Below are 21,173 nucleotides of genomic sequence, written 5' to 3' on the forward strand. Positions count from 1 at the left end.
GTAGGACATATGATTATAGTTGTTTAATCCAAATTGTTTAAATGCATTTCACATATAGTTTCAGCCTTATGTTCTCATATGCTTAACATCAATCTCATTAGGCTTAGGAGAAAGCGCACTATTTCATTTTTGAAACCTCCTTGGAAATCTTTACATTTAGTAAGTGCATAACGTGAATGGATGGCATGAATGGATGCTGCAACCTGCAGTATCAAGCAAAGCTTGTCCTTGGACGGAGTCCACCTTTTCCATGACTTGGGGCACAGGAAATCTCAGAGAGGACATGCCATTTTTCCGTGTATCACGGGCTGTGGTTCCTTGTTCAGCTTCATGAGCAGTTGAACATCAAGGACTGTCTGGAGCGTGTTAGTTGCAGAAGATGAAACGAGGCCTTTCCAAGGCAGCTTTGCCACTAAAAATAATACTCATGCAGCTATTGTATTTGATTTTGGGTCAGCTGCTATTAGCTCACAGAGTTCACGTTATTTTCCTGCTGAAGCAGGAAACTTTTAGCACTTGAGAAAAACATAGGACCAACCTTTTAAAATACATAGTATGTGAACTGATAAAAGGGGTAAGAATTTTTTCTCTTAACCCAGGCTATCCCAGATCTCTTGTGTTGAGACTGATGAAGACGCTGACTGTCCTAGTGGATGAGTGGTGGTGTAGTGGACCACCACTGTGGTCTCAGATGGTTTAATTACTGCAGTTCAGCTTGTTGCTGCATATGCAGTCATGGTTATGACGGCTGTGCATGTACTTTCAACCTGCAGCAAAATTCAGAGTATTGCAAAATGTCTTAGTTCTCTTTTACTGACAAAAATACACAAAAATCTGTTTACATGAAGACCAACGAAACTTCAGCTGTAATTTTACAGTTGCATCTAGGCTTTTCAAGGTGTTCTATCTCCATTTTGGCACCTCCAAAAAAGTACGTGGCTCCTGCTGCCTCTAATTGTTGTGCTTCTGGATGAATTCCTCCAAAAATATTGATATCTGCTGAAGTAAGAAATTCAGAAAATCTGAACATGTATTTGAATGCATTTTAACGGAGCTGTCTAACTTCTGGAGGTTGTTTTTTTGGTATGTGTAAGAAGTTCAGTACAGAGTGGGTATATTAGGGATTAATATTTTGCTAGGCAATACCTTTGTACATCATTTGTATTTATCAATGTCAGAAAAAGGAATGAAATACATCTCCATTACACATCAGTTTAGTTAAGAGAATGCTTTTTAAATATTCTAAACATGAAATTGTATCCTGAGGCATTTGGAAAACTTGGAGAGGTTGATTGTAGAAGAACAGGAAATATTTTTGCCTTTATTTTAGTAATTTTAATACTGCTGTGAAAGCATGCTTATTCTTCCTTCTTCCGCTCCCTGTTTATCCTTAGGCTAAAGTTAGAAGGGCTTTTTTTTTTTTCTTCTCCCTGACATGGAAATCTCCATTGTAATATTCTGAAATGTGTATCTTTACCTGGGCATGGGTTCATGCTGTCTTGCGAGATGAAGTATTTCTGCTGTGGGTGTGAATTCTGCCTCCCCCGTGGGGAATACCAGCTTTCCAGTGTCCCACAGGCGTTGTCTTGCAGGGCAGATCCCGAGTATGTGGATTTCCAGCCTTGGGAATGAGACAGGATGCCAGCTAGGAGGGAGGAAGCGTCTGTGTTTGGCAATGCCATGGCTATATTAATTGCCATTAAATAGTTTTGACTTCTAAACCACTGTTTTGTAAAGTGTGATTTTTTTGAGAAAACCAGTAGCTTTTTCTGTACATACATTATTTAATACACAGAAGTACAATATGGCGTGAGATAAGGCAACTTTAGTGCAAGGCTCTGAACTATAACACGAGATCATCTGGACCTATTCCCTTCCTAGTGGAGACATATTAATAATTTTGCCACTGACGTCAAGGGGAACCAGATGTCATCCTAGATAACAACCTTAATGAAGTCAGTCTTTCTTAATGAAGATTAATTGTTGGGGCCCCATACTTTGTACATCCATATTTAGATATCTTCCTCTGAATGCTTCGATGTCACGCGGCGAGCCTTGGCCTTCTTCGTATTTGGTATTTAGATGCCATCTCATTAATCTGAAACACTTGTCTTCTTTTGTGATACTGGCGGCCCCTTGGGAGCAGCGGCGTGATGCCTGCTGTGTTTGGGGATGTCAGAGCATCCTGGGTTGCAGTAGTTTGTAATGCCAGCTGGAAACCAGTGCGCTGCCTGCCACTCTAGCTGCACTGGCTATGGAAGAGCATCTGGAAATAGGGTGACAGAAAGATCTAGGCTGTAGGACACTCCTACCGTCCTGTTGTTTCCTAACTCTTTGTTGATCTGCAGGCGGTATCTAGGATGGCAGTAGTAAAGGACTAGATGTTCAGTCCTTAGCTGCATGTAATGCTAAAGTGGATGTTTAACGTAGTTTATTTTCCCCTTCTTAATTCTCATCCTGTCCAGGAACAGTATTCTGTATGTTGATTTCATGTGATAGAGTATATCGCTGTACTGGAGTGACTGGCTTTCATTTCGCAATTGGTTTTGGCTCATACTAACAGCAACAGCAGAGAAGTGAGGAAAAGAGGGATTATCTGCACCGACAGTCAAATTGTGAGAGTTTATGCCTGAGGAGCATGGAAATAATTTTAGAAAGAGTTGAAATAAATGACCAAGGTAACTGAAAGATTTATGAAGTGGCAATGATATGCGGTTTCATGAAGTTTAAAGAAACAATTAAGCAAACAGAATTAAGACATTGTAATGCTATATGTGTCATGTTACTTGCAATGTCATCTCTTTGTGTGCAAAAATACCGAATTATTTTACAGTGGAGACCCCTCTAAATACAAGCACGTAGCTAAGTGTTGCTAGGGTAGGAGAAAAACAAGTAGGCATAATTGGCTTTGATCTTAGTGGTTTCAAATGGATTTGAGCAAAAGACTAATGAAAAGTAGACAGCTAATCTGATAATGGCATTTACCTAAATGAGTACAGACTAAAGTCATTAACAATAACAATCATGCAGTAGGATAAAAATTGCTTTCTCCGCCTTGCATTAAAATTTGTCTTATCTAAAACCGCCATGTGTGTGGGTTCTTGTTTCCCACCCAGGGCACAATTCACTCACTCAGGCTTAAAATTCTGCAGAGATCATCGGAGGTCGATCATCGCCTTTGGACTTACATCTGCATTCAGGATTCCTTGCAGTAGTTGTCAGGCGCTTTCTGTATTGTACAAAGGGCAGAAGAAAGAGACTTCCCTAAAAGACATCTGAAAGGCTGTGTAGGAGGCTCAGGAGAAAGAGGTCAGGTACAAAAGAATAGCCTGCACATGCTTAAGAGTAATTTAAGCGCATAGTGTTACTTAAGTCAGGATGTACCACTTAACGTTTATTTTGGAGCAGCTGAACATCCAACCCATTAAAAAAACCATGCTGGAAAGAATATTAGTAAAACTGCAATCTGCATGTTATTAAAAATGTGCTTATGACTGTGGACAAGAAATATGGGAAAAGTGGACAGATTCTTCAAAGGCACAAGATGCAGTTAATCAGTAATCTCCTTTGCTGAGTCATCTGCTCTGGTATTTCAGTTACTTACCCGATAAGCGGACTGCTCGGTTGAGCGGAGGAAAGATGTGAGATATTACTGGGAGGGCCAGGGAGAAAATGCAGCTGAAGCTGGAGACTTGTGAGGGAAGTGACTGGTTGGCAGAAGAAACCAGAGAAGGCTTTTAGTCTGGTTTAAGGTTTCATAAAAGTCAGTTATGAAAGCACCCTTGCAATTTGTGTCCTATCAGGCTGATCGCTTTATCCCAGAGCAGTATTTCTGTTGGCACTCTTCTCTGTTTGCTTTTGTATTGTTTTTTGTGTTTTGGTTATTGTTGTCTTGATGATGAAGGAGCCATTTGCAGGTCATATTGTGACCTGCAATCCTACCATCTAAATAATAGAGAAGAAGCTGTCTATGTACGTCTGAACACATATGCTGGGCAGGAACTTCGAAAACCAAGTCACTCTGACTTGGTGCTTAAAGATCTTCTGCTCCTCTTCAGCGTCTGCAAGGAGCTACGTTAGGCTGATGTTGAAGCTGACATAGGCTGATGAAACGTGCCTCCTCATATGGAGAGAGAAACAGAAGATATTCTCCATGTCTGTCCTGCCCTTTCCCTCCTTCAGTTGCCCCACAGAGTGGAGAATAGCTTTAGGCAGATGGGACTGATGTAATCGCACCAGCACCCGTTCTCCAAGGGAGCATGACATTTCTGGACCTCTCCCAAGCCTGCATGATTTTGCAGTAATGTACAGGGTGTATGTAAAATTGTACAGCGCTTTAGAAGGAAGAAGTCGCTTTTGACGTACCCTGGGTCATGCAAAGCATAGGACTCTGTGAATAGATTAAATTATCAAATTCTGTGTTTTGGCTCATAGAAGACATCTTTATTTGCCATATAAATCAGACTTCTTCAAGGAAACATTTCGTGAGCTTCTCACCAGATTCCACTGGCCCTAACACGTGATCTTCCAAAAATATTTTAGTTAGTTAGTCATGTGTTCCATTAGCATAGTAAAAACCTATGTTAATGTGACCTAGCAGAGATTTTATCAAACCCATCGAGTGTAAAAGAGGAGTGTCTTCTTTAGTGCACAGCAAATGGACGGAGTGGTTTCATGTTTTTTATCACTGCTCAGCGACGTGTCGTGCCGTTGGAAGGTGCAGAGCTTGCATCCCACCGTTTTTAGCCAGACAGGGGCAACCCACTGAGCACCAGGGGCATACTGGGAGCTTGCAAACTACCAGAATAAAAAAAAAAAAACCAAACTGGGGTCTCCAAAGCAGAATATTAACAAAGGGCTGGAGCAGAGCTAGCAAGCCCTGTCTCTCTGAGTTCAACTGGTTTGGCTGGGCTAACAGTTGAGCTGTGGCATCGCAGCGGTACAGCTCGCTGCTTGCTCGCAGTGACAGAGCTAACTCAGAGATAAGGCAGAGGGTGCGGAGTTACCTCCAGAGTTAGATTTTCTCTTGGTAATTTTTACCCAAAAAAGAGCAATAATTCATGTGTCCATGCAAAATCCAGTTAAGGAATATTTATTTCACTTGTGGTAATTCCTAAAAGCCCCCCTCCCTCCTTCCCCCTTCTTTTTTTTGTGCTCTGTGGGAAGGAGTACATGTCCTAAAAAGTTTACAGTCTTCAACGTTCTGTTACCTTGACATTTTCTAATGGGTATCCTTTTTGCTTTTCATTCCTGTTTCAAAATTAAACATCTGGGTTTGAAATTTTTTATGGTAGACATATCAGTGATATTTTTGTTTATGGAATTGCTCATGTCAGGGAAATAGGTAAGATAAAATCCCCCCAAACTCTACTGTAAAGACCTGTATTTCTCTCTCCGTACCATTTTGACTGTAGAACATTTTGTACAGTATATGTTCATAAGGACTGAATTGCATGCTTCTGTACTTGTAAAATTTCTTTTGCATTATCAGCATTGGAAAGGAATTAGTTTCTTAGTATACATTGTCTGGTTGTGGATTCTGTTCTCGATCACTTTTATCTATAAATGACAACGGCTTTTTAAAAAATGTAAACGTTTACTTGCAGTTTTGCAAATAAGGTTTATGTGACTCTTGCTGTTTTGGTTTTGCTTGAATTAAGCTAGTCATCTCAGCTTGTGTCACCGGGCAAACCTTTAGTCTGACATTACTAAATCTAGCTAATCAACAGTAAGGCATAAGAAGAAATGAAGAGGCAAAAAATGAAGCAACAAATTCCAGCATTCAGATACTGGCCTAGTGCAGAAGTTTACATATGTGGCCCATGTATATAGAAATATCATAAAGATATCAAGCATAGTACATGCAGTGAGTGTATGGATATGAAGTTGTTCACAGTGAGATAACAGCTTTATCTTTTGTGGTTGACCAAGGACTTACAAAAAATAGTATGAAAAAAGCTTCCATGATGAACTCAAACATATTTCGTGCATCGTAAGAAACGGGTGTTTAATGTGTAGTTCCTTTGATCTGTATTGCTAGATGGTGCTGCATATTTGTGGTACGATTTTTGTCTCACGTATATGTGAATAGAGTCATGGTGTGCATATATAGGTAGGTATATGTGCATGTGTACACAAATGTATGTTTGTGTTGTATATGTATGTGCGTGCTTATATCTAAGCATACACATATATTGGCAAAATATATGGAAACGTGCACAAAAATGCTGACATACTACAGGATGCATAGCTGCTAAGTAAAGTAAAATTTTACTGATTTTCATAATAGGGAGCTTCAGCCAATATCTTTTAAAGTCAATGGACATCCTTTGACTGCCGGTGTATATGCAGAACAGATGAATTATAAGGGAAGGGTGAAAAAATGAGCATGCAGGGAAGGTACAGATGTTGACATTTGAACTGAAAACGGGCACTTAAAGTGAGAGTGAAGTGCATTAATTTTAAGTTTGCCATGTAGTGATGAAGGACAGGTTGGTGGATTTGCCTTTACAGCTCAGCTGATCTACATCAGAGTTTTTCCATTATCTACAGCTGCATCAGGTTATACCTACTGACAAGTTTGATGTTTATTTTTTAACATGGTTAGAATGAAAAACAAATTCTTCTTTCTGTCTCTCTCTCTCTCTCTTATTTTTCTCTCTCTTTTTTCTCTTTCTCTCTCTCTCTTTGTCTCTTTCTCTCTCTCTTTCTCCCTTTCTCCCTTCCTTTCCTCCTTTCTTCCTTTCTTTCTTTCTTTCCCTGCACTGCTAAAATGCGCTCTTTGATGATGCTTTGATGAATTCTGAAATTCTTGCTTGAACTTAATTGTCAGTCTTTAAGCCTTGCCTGTGTGCTTGCACTTCTCTTTGACAGATGATTACTTCTCTCTCTGTAGCTAAATGCTAGCTAAGAGAATAGCTTTTTGTATGTTATCACAGGTGGGAGGTAGAACAGCTAAAGTTTTTGATTTGCTTTCCAAGCATAATTGGTACCTTGCAGAGATATAGCATATCTCATGTTGTTTTCCTGTATAAATTTTAACACATACATTGTTATTACGGCTTTTCAAAAACATGAAACAGCTTGTCCTTTAGTTGATTGTGGTCTAAACACGATACCGTCATAAGGAGGGGAGGGAACGGGTCAGAAAAGAGAAGGGGCTCTGCCTGTGTGCTCTCTCAATGGTCTGGTGGAGTGGGATTAGCAAGTTGAGGGAGATAAGATGCGTGTTGTCCATGGACCTGTGGAGGTCTCTGCGTGTCTGTCTGACTGTGCGGGGAAAGGCATGAAGTGACGACCAAGTACTGTACAAGGCAAGCAAACCGGGAAAAGCAGGCAAGGGCTTTTTTCTTCCTGCTTTGTGCTTTTGGTTACTGGAATCCTAATGTTTTTGCAACAATACTTGGTTAAATGGTTTCAGACAGAATTGACTTTTTGTTTTGCATGTCTGCGCTCCTTTTAAGGAATGCTGCTCTTAGGAAAACAAAGATATTTGAAAGGCCGGAGATGTCCAAGAAAACGGCCTTTTAGAAAAGACGACCTGTGTTGTTTTTCCTAGCAGTAGAAGAGTCGGTCTCTGTTTATTAAACCGTGCATACCGTATGATGCTTCATATTTTTCCATTTGATTTCCTGTAGGGTGATTTCACTTGGAACAGCATGTCAGGGCGCAGTGTTCGGCTGAAGTCAGTTCCCGTTCAAAGCCTCTCGGAGCTGGAGCGTGCTCGGCTGCAGGAAGTGGCTTTTTATCAGTTGCAGCAGGACTGTGACCTGGGCTGTCAGATTACTATCCCCAAAGGTAAGGGCTTGATAAACCGTCTCTGTTTAGATCGCTAAACCACTGACTTCATATCACAGCAGTAAAAGGGAGAAAATGCCAGATTGTTTATTTCACCAACATTGTCTTCTATTTCATTTTTGCTCGTACGTAGTAACTATGTAAAAATGACTAGTAAAGTTGTTTGTCTGCTATGTCCAATTTGGGCCACCTGCGGTGGGATCATCTGATCAAGGACAGATGTCTACAGGGTAGATAATCTAAATCAGACCTACTCGTGCTAGGATGTCTTGATACTCAGTTGAGAGAAAAAGGCTTTTCCTCCACTTCCTGACATCCAAAAATACACATCTATGTAGGTCAGATAGATCATGCCATTGAAGTGGCTGTTTCGCTATGTGTTGTATCGGCTCTACAGGAAGCCAAGTATCACTAATTCAGCCACAGTGAAGACATCTGCATCAAATAAGATGAATCCGACCCAAGTTTTCCTGAAGACAGCAGTGCTTGTTTCCTAGGAAACAAGTTAATTTTCAGCACAAAACGTTGAACTCCTAAGAAACAGGAGGATTCATTGAAAAGGAGTTCAGCTGTCAGAATCCTGATGCAGGATACGTGCACATAGGAGGCCTGTACTTAGGTTACTGTGGAAGAGATCTAAACCTCACTAAAACTAATGCGAAAGTTGTTGCCTGTAGCCTGGAGATTAAGCAAAGACAGCTGTTGTGCTACGATACAATCATCTGCATATGTTTCTTTCCAGTTGTCGTGTACTTACTTAAGGAATAACAAGGGACCACTGAATTCACACCTTGGCTATGAACAGAGGTACTGTGTGGCAACACGTACGCAGTGATGCCATAGGACCGGTTTTTGAATGAATCAAAGTTAAGCAGAAAAAAGTTGTCTAATCAATGAAAATAATGGTGTGGAGCAGAACAAACGTGAAAGACATCAGCTTGGGTATTCAGCAGCTTTTTAGGATCTGCAGAAAACTCCTGCCAAAACCAACAATCAATCGGTTTGTAGTGAGATGGATACCATGAACTTCTTCAAGCCCCACCACAGCTCCTCTAGTCCCGCAAAAAAGGCTCCATCAATATGAAAACAATTTTTTGGACATCATATGAGGAAGTGGATTACTAAGGGCACTGCGGTATTGTCTGGCAGTCTGGCCTGCCACTGGCAGTTCCAGCGGGAGATGAATATACATATATAGAGGCAATACCATCCAAGACAATAGAGTATGCATATTCATATTCAGAAACTTTGAGCTTCGGAGAGTGAATACTGTTTTTGTGTTCTTTCTGTTTCCTGCTGGGACTGCCGTGAAAGGACAACCACCTGGGAAAGCCAGGGTCTTTTCCAACCCACCCTTCCTCTGCAGGATGCTTGGGAGTCATAGGCAACTTGGCACACTGCCGCCAGGGCTTGCAGGCTAGGAACTGTTGAATCTTTGAGGTGCAAATCACACAGAAAAACAGTTTTTATTTTCACAGCACATATATATGTGGGTGAATATATAATGTGTAATTAATTTTAGATATATGGAGTCTGAAAAGTATAATTTTATGCATAAAAACTAAGTAAGAATAATACAAACTCTGGTGAAGCATCTTAAAAGGCACTTCACAAACTCAGGAACCCACGTTTCAGTTTCATCTCTGTGGCTGGCCCCATCATTTCACGTGTCTTTTGCTTCAGTTTAGACGAGAAATAAATTAGCTATTCAGTTCTACTATTCAGATTAGATTTACCAGTGAGATTATCAGTAAGAGGCATATTATTTCACATGTGCATACTTTACTTGTTATGAAGGACTAGATCATTAATTTTCCTGCGTTCTAAGGTATGCAGGGTGAAAGAATAGCTGGTGCAACTGAGTTTTAAAATGTTGTAGTACCATCTGTTGAAGGAAGTGAAGGTAGTAGCTAGAATTAAGGTGCATCTAGTATTTAACTGTCCATCCTGCTTCTAAATTTGGCACCAATTTTGTTATACTGCAATATGTGTAAAGAATAATTATACTGGCACTCCATCATGCTACTTCTCTGCCGGCAGTTTGGTAGGATAAGAATCTACCATATTCTTAAGTTACTGCAGTTTAGGCCCTTTCCAGAGGCTCTTCTGAAGTCCACCTCACGTTCCCATCACTTTTGAGCGGCATGGAATAAAAACGTATGGTAAGAGGGTGCAGGTGGCCATCCAGTTGATTTGCCAACATCACAGGACTGTGTAAATGGGGAATTTCAAGTTTTATCAGTGTGAAATGGGCTCGGTCACTCTGGGCATGCAGGAATGGAAATAACATAAAGCTCCATCACAACGATTTGTTCCTCAAGTTAAAAACACTCTGAAGGCTGTTAAACTTTTTTTTAAAAAAAAGGAAAAAAAAGAAAAAAAAAAAGTGATGTGTAGAACTGTGGGGGCTCTCTATGTCTGAAGAGATCCACGTGTAGAAAGATGTGCTCTACAGCTTCTACTTCAGAGAATGCTACTTGAAAATACTCAGGTTTGTGGGATAATCTATGTATTAGAAAATGCAGAAAGTGGTTTTAAAAGTTGGGATTCTTCGTGGTTTTTTGAGTGTTCTTAAAAACTTGTGAATGATTGACATTAGAATGTGCTTGTGCCTGCTTCCTGCAGGCATTTGAGTAATTACATTTACTGGCACAGGTATTGTAGAAAGTAAAAATTCATTGTTCTTGGGTAACAAGTGTTTGTGCCAAACAGGCTTGCCTGGAAGTTAGGTTGGTATGGAAGCATCTGCCTTATCTTTACAATCACAGTCGTGCCACTATTGGTTACTTCTTCATAATGTTGCGGTCCTCCCACGCTCAAAAGCCCCCTTTGCCACAGCAAGTGCAGTTACTTAGTGCTTTTAGGGCACATCTGGCTATTCCCACACTTGTAGAAGAGTGTGTAGCATGTAATACCTCATGTAATCCCTCTCCTCTACTGTACCGCAGCCGTTATCGTTAATGAAGCACATAACTGACATCTCTTAGTTAAATATCCTGTGGCCACAGAGAGGGGACCACCTCCCACGGGAATTTATTTAACCAGCGTGTCATTTAAAAGATGCTACGATTGCACTGCAATAGGCAATTAGAATGAATTCAAATTGATCAAGAGTTACTATTATTATATGTATGTCAGAGATGCTTCAGGTTTTTTTCTTGTTCTCTTGTTTTTCTGCCTCGTATCTGTCTTTCAGATTCTGTAATCAACATCTTTCTCGGCTCCCTTGTCACTCCCCCGTCTGCTATCAGAAACTAGACCAAGAATCGTTTATGGTTTCTCTGGGTTGATGTGTTAAGTTGCAAGAGGTGACTTCTGAGCAGAGCATTATGCAGTTTCTCTACCCATGCAATTACTCTGTGGAAGATTTTTAATTTGCTGTCTGACGTTCTGAATGGCACAGCAGTACAATTCTGGTGACAATTCTTTACAGTGGGTGTTTAGAATATACTGGGTTTTTCTCATTTCAAGGAAGTCAATCTTCTTTTTATAATAGGAGAAAAAACCCCTATGATGAAATTCACATTAGGTGTGCTTATGTTTTGGTGACTTTCCAATTGTGTGTGTCCTTGTATGCAAGTACTGAGAAAAAGGAACCTTTTACAGCATGTCTTCATAAAGAAGTGGTAACTCAAGTCGGGTAGCTTTTTCGAAGTAAAACTAGGATCAAAGCAGGAAAGGGGCTCATTTTCTTCTGTTATAGATTCCAGGTATCTCCTGAGCAGAGGCAGTATTGAACGAGGTTTTATTGGATTGGCTTCCTAAATACCTCATGTTTATAACTCTCTGTCACCGTCCTGTCCCACTTCACTAAGCCTGTGCTTGGGAGCACTGGCAGGCACTGCAGGGCATCATCACTGAGACCAAATGAGGAATTTGGGTTGGAGCCCTAATTCATAGAATCATAGAGTTCTCCAACCCTAATTCAGCTCCTCGAGCATCTGGCTGGGTTTTAAGGTACAATGTGAACCTATCAGTAAGGACTCAAATAGGATTTGGGAGTCAGGGATCATGGTTTGCAGTTTTCACTTCCCTTTATTCAAGAAGAGACCATGGCTGCTCATGTTCTCACCAGCCCCCAGAGGATGCAGTGCTGTCTTCCAGGCTTTGCAGGGGGCTGGAGGAGTTGTGGAGAGAGAGAATAAATGAGGGGGAAAAAAATGATGTTTGATACTAATTCTAAATATTGCTTAGGTTGGTGTGCGTTTACCGGTGGGACATGCAAACGTAAATAGTTGAGCTGCTTTCTGTGGCCACTCATTAAATAAATAAACGGGAGATTCATGCATAATTAGGAAATAATGAAACTTATATAAATACAGCCATGGAAAAAGAGAGAGAGAGAGGATCATTAGAAAATAAATACAGTCTGCAAACTGTTGGATCTACGTGGCCTATATTCTGAGGCATCTGTAGGCACTGACTTTTTTTTGTTGTTGTGAAAATTGGGGAAATATCTATCAGAAAAGTGGGAAAAATATGTTCAGAGAAGTAGAAGTAGACACGCTGTAGCTGAATTACTATAGAAAGCTTGACCATCACATTGAAAGTCCCCAAAAGTATTATTTGAAATTGGCTTAGAAGTGACTTAGCATGTGATTGAGCTCATCAGACTGTAAGCTGACCAAAGACTTGCAAGCAGTGGTTCGTGCTAAATGCCAGTGCATCTCAGTGGAGATCAGGACCAAACTGGATGCTCATCAAATATTTAGGAGTATGTAATCTTTGTGTTTGCTTCTTTTTCCTTTGACCTAGGTAATTGTACAGATTGAACTTCTGTTGTCATTAAAGTGGTGTGATAACCACTGTCTGTTGAGTCCAGCTATCATGGTTATTTCTATAGGTTGGGTGAAATCCTGGACTTTCTCTGAGTTTTGTCCTTTCTTGATGTCAATGGTCGTGATAGCTACTGTTGATCTTAGTAGAGCAGAAGCGTAAGAGCAATATTTGTTTTCTCATGCACTTGTTTTCTTGTGCAAAGACAGGCACAAATTTGGCCAGTATCTCCAGTGACTCAGATAGAAATGATGTCTTTGTTTCTGACTTTGACAGCAAGTTTTTGACTTCTGAGACAATTGATCAGCCTCTTTGTAAAGAAAAGGCCACATGCAAATCACCATATATCAACAATGTTTTGAGTTTTGTGAATTTTCCTATTTGTCGTTGCTTTGTCCCTTGTGACAGCACAACCAGGACGTGTTTTCTTCATCGTGTCAACAAAGAATGATGGAAAATGGCTGATGTCTTCACAAGATTAAATCTCGCATAGTTCCAAAACTTGCTCAGTTATTTCTCACTGGTCATACTGTCCCATGCTGGAGCCACACAGACAATATTGCTGCACAGTAAGCATCTCAGTGTAATTAGGTAAATTGCATTATTACTGCAATTACAGTACAGTTGCCTGCATTGTCCTGGGATGGAAAAGGAGCATGTCATGTATGTGTCTGTACACCAAAATAGCAAACCCATTTACCAAGGGTAATCTCCAAAGCTCTGGGGCAGGGTTGTGGCTAGTAGAGGACTTGAAGAGTTATGAGCATGTAGAAGTCCTGTTGGATATGAATTTTCCCCAGGGAGTTACTGTCCTCCTTCCTCTTGCCTCTTCCATAGCCAAATACAGATGGACTTCTTGACAAAGGAGAAGCACTGATGCCTGAAGTTGGCTCTGGGAAAACAATTTAGTAAGTGCTGTTGACTACTCAAAAGTGTATATGATATTCTTGCATTGCAGGAAAGAAAAAAGAAAAAAAATCTGGGGGAATTACTGGACAAGGACCAGAAAACAGCTGTATTGTTGTTCATGTCTGTTTAACACTGCTTTTACTTTTGTAAAGCAGAGGTGTCTTACCACAGCACTGTCCAAGATGGCTTTTAGAAGAGAACGTTCCACTTACTCCTGCCGAACTCTGGCTGCCAGGGCTGGGAGAGGGCGTCAGTAGGAACCCCTTGGGAAGAGGGAGTGAAGACATTGGTCTAGCAAGGAAGAGTGTGATCTTAATAGACGAGGGGGAAGAAGTAGCTAAGAAGTTTATCTTTTATACAAAATTGTTCTATGCCATTCAGAGGCTTTATATTTTTATTATAAAAGCATGCTACATGTTACCACTTGTGCTTATTTATTTTGCTCTTTGTGGGTAGATGATCATTTGTTACGGATTCATATGCTACCTCACTTTGGGAGCACAAGCTGCCTGCCTTGCAGTCTCCACTGCTGTAGGAAGAAGAAACCAGTAGGTATTCATATCAGTAGATACCATTTTTTTTCTCACACGGTGATCATGATCACCAGGCCTGATCAGCAGGATGAGGCCTGGCTGACATGATCATTGTCCCTCAGTTCCAGAAAGGTTCAACGAATCAAAAGACCACCTGCTTTTTTGCAAAGAGCTGCACCTTGCCCCACTGATGTGTGAATTGAGATGTCCCCTGAATCCTATAAGAAGAATATGGACCCAAAGAGCAGATCATTTTATAGCTGTGTTTAATCTTAGTTTAGCAGATCTATCAATTTAAGCTTGGAGAATTGAGGAGGCCTCTTGGTATCCTAATGTGTATCCTGAAGTGGATGACACGTTCAAAGTGACTCTTGAAGATGGGGAAGGAGAAGATACTGAAAGGACTCAGAAGGACCAGGAATCAGAGGGTTTCTTGTGATGAAGTAAGTTGTAGGACTAGGCAACTATGAGACACTGAGGGAGAGGAAAACTACTTAGAAAAAGGTATTCTCTTTTATTCTCCCAAAAAGGGGAAAGAAATGGAAATTTATGCTGAATTCTCCTATTAAAGTTTGGAAATATTAATTTAACGTGGATGGAGTAGAATTTGAGTCAGCAAGGGGAATATATTATCTAGGTTTTGCACAGACCTTCACAGAATCTTATTGTTTTGCGTATTAAACATTTTTGGTTCTAACCTCCTAAATTATTTCAGGCCAGAATTTCAGGTGTGAGAAGGTTGACACGGGAACTTTTATTTGTGTGTGCACTAGATCAGATTTCAGAGGCTCACTCGGTTTAGAAGTTCTACTAGGCAAGAACCCTACAAGTATCTTTTTAATTTTCATATGTCATTCTTTTCTTATAATGAATAATAATGAATCCCAGTATTAACCCATGTTTCAGTAGAGTATTACAGGGGCGCTGTCAAACCTCTTCTTTTGTAGGAGACTGTTAGCGCAAGAATTCAGGCCCGTAACTTCAGATTCACTTGGTGACATACCTTTGTTCCACTCTCACTTCAAAATACGAGGTTGATGTATTGAAGACTGAATGCTGAGGTTGTGTGTTAGCCCAGGACTGCTAACAGAACAGATGCAACAGATTGCAGTCCATGCAGTAGGTTGGGCTAAGGCTGGAATGTCCATCTTTGAGGAATTGTCTTAATTTTGTTGGCTTGGGCCACAACCTTAACATTACGTTGATGCAGTATTTTGGTTTTAACACGCACCACATACCAGAGTATGTTTACACTTTGGTACAAGTGTTGCATACGTTTGCTTTGTGCCTTTGGGTTTATTTTAATGTTTTTCATATAATTTGGAGGGAAAATCCAAGGGTGAGCCACAGAATTTGTCTTTGCTTTCCAGAACTGACAATAAGCATTATTAAACAATACCCAGGTATTTTAGCAAGCGTACCAAATGTAATGAAAGAAATTAAGTGCCTTTATCAAGAAGACTGTTTACTGTGTTGATGCCACCCATGACAAGGATGTATACCCACGCAATTTCTTATCATTTACAGCAACTATGTCACACACAGTAGTTTCAGTAGTTAGAGCAGGTGTTCCACTTTCTGAGGGAATTAATTTTTTTAGACTTACTGGGATATTTGCGGAGAGAGATTGCCAAATATATTAGTTACAATGAATATGATTTAATGTTGGGTTTAGAGACGTAAATGCAGTCCCGGTCATTTAAGGGAAGATATTGCTTATGCTGCTGGAACATGTGCTGTTGTACAATTTTGTATGCAAGTTTTGTAGCCGGTTCCAGCAGGGGTGTGATGCTGAGCATCAGCTCACATGAAGTAAGCATTAACCTCCTGCATGACTTGCTTTAGTAAGGCGAATTTGAAGGAGGAGGGCTGGGTAAGAGCGTGATTACAGACCAAGCACTGAGACAACCCCATCTCTGAAATGGAAGAAACATACATAGTTGGGCTTTCTGAATTTTTATTGCTCATTGGTGCACTTTGCCCCCAGTACATTCCATTTAAGCTCTGAATAAAAATGGGAATTCAGAGTTATGCGTTCTCCGCTTCTTGTTTATTTTGGCAGGGACTAGTTCTTTGGATCTGTTTTTTGCTTACATTACTCGACATTGTATTTCATTATCCATTTTCCTTAACGCAGAGAGTGAGTATGATTTTTATCTGCATTTGCATTTTTGTGAGGGCTCCAAGCTGCCCATTGTTTTTAATCAGTGACCATGTTATATACTTTATGGGCTCTTGTAACAGTGGAAAGCATCTAAGTAAACTGTAGCCTATACTTTGTGGAGCTATGGGATTACAGACTGGATGCTTTTGAGTTGGCATCAGTATACCTTTCAAGTGAAGAGGCTTATTACCACCCCTCTTGATGACAACCTCTGCCAGTTCTTTTCCTATAAATACTGTCTCTGACATGATTCTGTGAGTCCATGGATTTTCTTTCAATATAGCCGTGTTCATGAAGATTATATTAAAGATGAGCAAGACTGTAAGCCGAATTCTGCGCCTTTACACTATGTTAGTAAATCTTGGATCTACTGTATCAGGCTTGCTATATTAGGCTTAGAGATGAAAACTGCGCAACTTGCTGATTTTTAGATAGAAGCTTCCCCCGCCCGCCCTCCCCACAAATTAAAATTTTCAATGGAAACATGGATTTTTCTGAGGATTTTTTTTTTTTCCTCCTGGGAAAATCAATCCAATCTCTCTCAGTCTGGAAAAAAGAAACTAAAACTGACTTAATGTTTTAAGCTAGGAGAAGTCCCAGCTGCTGCAGGGTAGAGGTTGTTAGAGCACGCAGCCTTGCACTCTGCTACACAGGAGTTTGTCAAAGTGAAGGTGACAGGAGCTTTTCCAGTCAGGGAGATAAGCCAGCCAAAAAAATTTTTTTTATTTTTTTTCCCTCACAATATGGAAATTTGCAGAAATTTCTTATTGTGATTTTTTTTTCCCCAAATTTGACTTTTTGCCACCATTGAGACAAGACAAAAATGGAAATACATGAAGCTTGCAAGATCATAATTTTTCTAACGGTAGAACAGGGGAAATAATTTATTATATTCAAAATTTAAGGAAGTTTGTAGTGATCTGTTCCCTTTTTAAATTCTGCTATGAGGCAGTTTTTTGTAAAAGACTCTGTAATGCTCAGCAAATTGATTGCCAAGATTTTCTTGTATCACATAGCAGGTTTTAGGTGTCTGTTTACATTAGGAATACTTTATTCAGCGTATCTATTCTGTCAGTCAGAGATAAGCTAATCGTTTTAAAAGCAAATGTTTTTACTCACTACAAAACTCATTACAAACAAAAAAAGTTTGTCTTTTTAATAATTAGTTTGTATTTTGTGCTAGGAGCTTTGATCGGGAAGCAGCCTGCGTTCTCTTCAGTGTTATACGAATATAGAACCGAAGTAGAAAATGCTACCCTTCTCGGTGAAATCCATTATTGTGAACCTTCAACGTGAACGTGAAAAATTAGTGTATAACACAACATCATTAAAGAAAGACTTGTGTAACTTCCAAGAATCTACTTGTTGTGTAGATGTGTTTTGGGAAGGCAGAGGAAGGGAATGGGGACAGGGATGGATGTTGAAGGACCACTTTGCTGCGGAGCTCACTGGGCAGGAGTCTTGCAGTGGGAATCACAATGAAGGGAAGAGATCTTGCTGAACCTTCAAAGATAAACAGGGAAATATAATGATCCACATTTGCATATGCAAATGTCATGAGGCATAGTTACTGGAGATGGAATCATGGCCAGAGGTCTTCATTATTAGGGCAGCTTCTTATTTAGATGCTGACTGTTGTGGGTTTAGAATACTGCTCTTACGGATAGATTATAGATTTGATGTGAAGTCCCACTGAGCTTAGAAATTACTTCTGAGACATAAAAAAACCTCCTCTCTGTTCCTTAGAAGCACACTTGAGATAGATATTGTCTATAAGTACATATAAAAACATTCGCTATTTTGTGTGTATTAGCATGCCACATGGAAATCTCAGCTTCCGTTTTACAACGTTACTCATGACCATTGGCCATATTGAAAAATTCAGACAAACAACCTGAGCGAACCACTGTTGGGAAGCAAAACACACATACAGAGGATCTAAAACGCTCTGCTTTGCAAAATTAGGTGGATTTGATTCTTTTTGTTTGGTTTCTAAATCTTTGTGAGAAGACTAGTGTAATAGAGGTATTGTGTTCTGCCAAATCTGTGTTTATTACTTGATGTAGCACTTTGTTTTTGAACACTCAACTTTGCTGTCCTGTGCTTTGCAAATAATCCACTTAAGTGTGTGGTGATTCTATAGTGACTTAAGATTTTGTGCTTTGTTACAATTCAAAGCCAAAGAATAAATACTAATAAATACATCCTGTGTGAGCAGCTTTTTAACCTTTATTAAGAATACTGACATTGCAGCCTGCTAATTTCCATGTTCTACTCGCCTTTGGCAGAGCTTTGCCTTAATGTGTATTCTAGTATACATCTTGTAAAAATTTCAGGCGAAAATCAGATTTATTTCAGCTGTCTTATGGGTATTGCTCCTTTCAAAAGTGCATTAGGGAAGTACTTCTGATGAGGATTTCTTCTTGCCTTAGGTAGAAGAGTTAGTTTCTAAAGTTTCTTCAAAGGCATGATTTCAGTGGAGTTACTGTGGTTGGTGCCAGAAGTCTACGTTTTCTCTCTAGTGGTTAGGAAAGATAAGATGACTACAGATAGATTTATTTTGTCAGCGCTGTGGTACTGTATCTATCTTTGTATTAGGCTTTTACACTGAAAAGGCTACCTCGAGATTTAATGGAGACCTAATCTCCTGCTGAAGGCTTTTTAAGAATAGATTAGACAAATGTCTATGTGACTATTTCTGTGCAGGAAGTCGACCCAAGTGTTCTCTGCAGAGCTCATCGTGCCTTTTGTCTGTGTGGTTTACATTTTCAACACCTGTTCCTTTTCATTAATAAAAAAGTATGTAAGCTAGATGGTTGATGATACAGAGGCCAGATAATTGTTACAATGAAACATTATTAGAAAGAAGATTCGTTGGTCATTTTTCAAAGGGATAGTATCTCAATTACTGGGGCCACCAACCTGTCCAGTGAGAGACCTTGTGCACCTTGATATCACTTCCTTGCACTAAAAGCTCCTCGCTCATTTCATTTCTTCATCAAGGCTCTGAGCAGGAGAATTGTGGAATGGTTTAATTAATCCTGGAGAGAGCAAGTTATGAAGGCTGTTTTATTTTCTTGCACAGTCCTTCTTTAAGGTGAGAGTCTGAGGAAAGACTTGTATGAAGGGTTCATAACACTAAAGCGATGGTCAGAAGACAGTGGGGACCTGGGTGCCCTGAACCACCTCTGGGAACACCGGTGGGTCCCCTGAATTCCAGAGAGCTGGGGAAATATCCTCTTCGTTTGAAAAGCTCAACCCGTGCTCACGCTGAGAGTAACCCGGGGGAAAGCTCTAAGGGAGATGTAGAGAAACTTAGTTGCTGCTTCACCTGCCGCTACAGGCATGCAAGCCAGCTTATCAATACACCAAAAGTTCAATGCAAGCTAAATGCTGGCAACTTAATATCTGGTCTGCCCCTAGCCCACCCTATAGTGCTGGGATTAAAGATAATTCTTCTCCTTCTTATAAAATCAAGAGTCATTTTGACTAGGAATGGCATCAAACTACTCTCCCCCTCCATATTATAAAACGACTTCTTATTTAGGTAACTGATGCCAGGAGACAGTCAATTTTCCCCTGCCTCCAGTGGACTGAAGGCAGTTTTAGAGCTGTTATTTATATTTTTCCTATCCCGTACAACAGCATCAAGGCTCCTTTTTGTTATTTGTTTGGGGTTTGATGTTTTGAAACACGCTTCAGGGTGTCCAGCTCCTGCGTGGACTCATCCACAGGTCGCAGTGCCTTCTACTGGGGTTCACACTGGAGTTGCAGATGTTCAGTACAGCAGCATAGAAACACCAGCGGTGCCCTGGCCATCTGCCAGCCCAGGCGCATCGCCATTGCTGTTATCAAAATGTTCCCAGGCACAGCAGAATAAGATGATAAGCAGTACAGCAAGCAGCAAAAGCAAAAAGCAGCCACTATGAGTGCTAGACTCTTGTTTACGAAGGCAAGCAAGCCCCATGGTAAGCACAGGAGCCTGCCAATTAATAGCTAAACAGTAAAAACAGCTATAAATTCAATGTAGCACAAACCTATCGTTATATCTAACCCTTCAAACCCCAAGTTGGGTGCCAAAAAGGACTGGCAGCTGGAATCACAGAAGAACGTATTTGAAAATACCAAAGTAGTTATTTTCTTCCAACACATATATACTTGGAGACTATTTAAAACCTTATATACACTAGGAAAGGTGTAGGCAAGCGGAGCTGAAATGTGGTGTTTTCTTATGATTCCTCTGTCCACAGGAATTGAGTAGTATTTGCTATCTGAATTACAGCATTGCCCAAAGTAAACTTTTTTTTTAATGAAGACGGGTTCATACCTCTCTCATTACAGTTATAGACTATATCTGTGTCTTGCTGTTTTCCAACATGTAACATTTTTTGTTCAGCAAGTTGGGACATTGCTCTTTCTGATATAAATAAATCTTGAGAATAAGTTTCAATAGAAATGGTGCATTTTTCACTGTAATAAATTTGATTCCAGTTTGGAACTACATTTTTTAGATGTGTTTTCCTGAAAGGCAGGACAGTCTACTGAAAATATGCTCAGCTGGTGTAAATCGTTATATCACCTTTGCCTTCAGAATAGGCGTGCAGCATCAAAAATCTATTAATACGTGGCAAGGAGAGTTGGTGGGTTTTTTAAAAAAATTGTATCAGGATCACAAAAGGTTATTGTAAAGTGTTATTTGATTAATAAAACTCAGGTCCCTGTAGGGATGCAGCTTTCTTTTGAAGCAGGTGAGGTTTCCAGCACTTTTGCCTTCTAGGCAGGTTCCACGGCATCTTATGAATACTTTCTAGATAATTTATTTCATATACCAGTATAACTGCATTCTTTACTGTTCCACAATAAAGAGATTGTGTATAATGCAGGATTTAAACTTCCAGCAGCAGCATCACCTAAACCTGCACATTTGGACTTTGTAATTCCTCCATGTTTCATTTTAACAATCATTAATGCCTTAGCCCAAAGGGATTGAAGCT

General features: G+C 40.1%; 1 protein-coding gene across 9 annotated transcripts in view; it reads left to right on the forward strand.

The window, feature by feature from the left end:
• ARHGAP6 (Rho GTPase activating protein 6) overlaps positions 1-21,173 on the forward strand; it is a 344,815-nt gene that overhangs the window by 271,278 nt on the left and 52,364 nt on the right. For all 9 annotated transcript variants that reach the window (XM_074606546.1, XM_074606615.1, XM_074606578.1 and 6 more), the window contains one exon: positions 7,638-7,797. In XM_074606546.1, coding sequence (XP_074462647.1) covers positions 7,638-7,797 — 160 coding nt within the window. The remainder of the gene's footprint in view (positions 1-7,637; positions 7,798-21,173) is intronic.

This window comes from Larus michahellis, chromosome 1 (assembly GCF_964199755.1).
Source record: "Larus michahellis chromosome 1, bLarMic1.1, whole genome shotgun sequence".
Classification (NCBI taxonomy): domain Eukaryota; kingdom Metazoa; phylum Chordata; class Aves; order Charadriiformes; family Laridae; genus Larus; species Larus michahellis.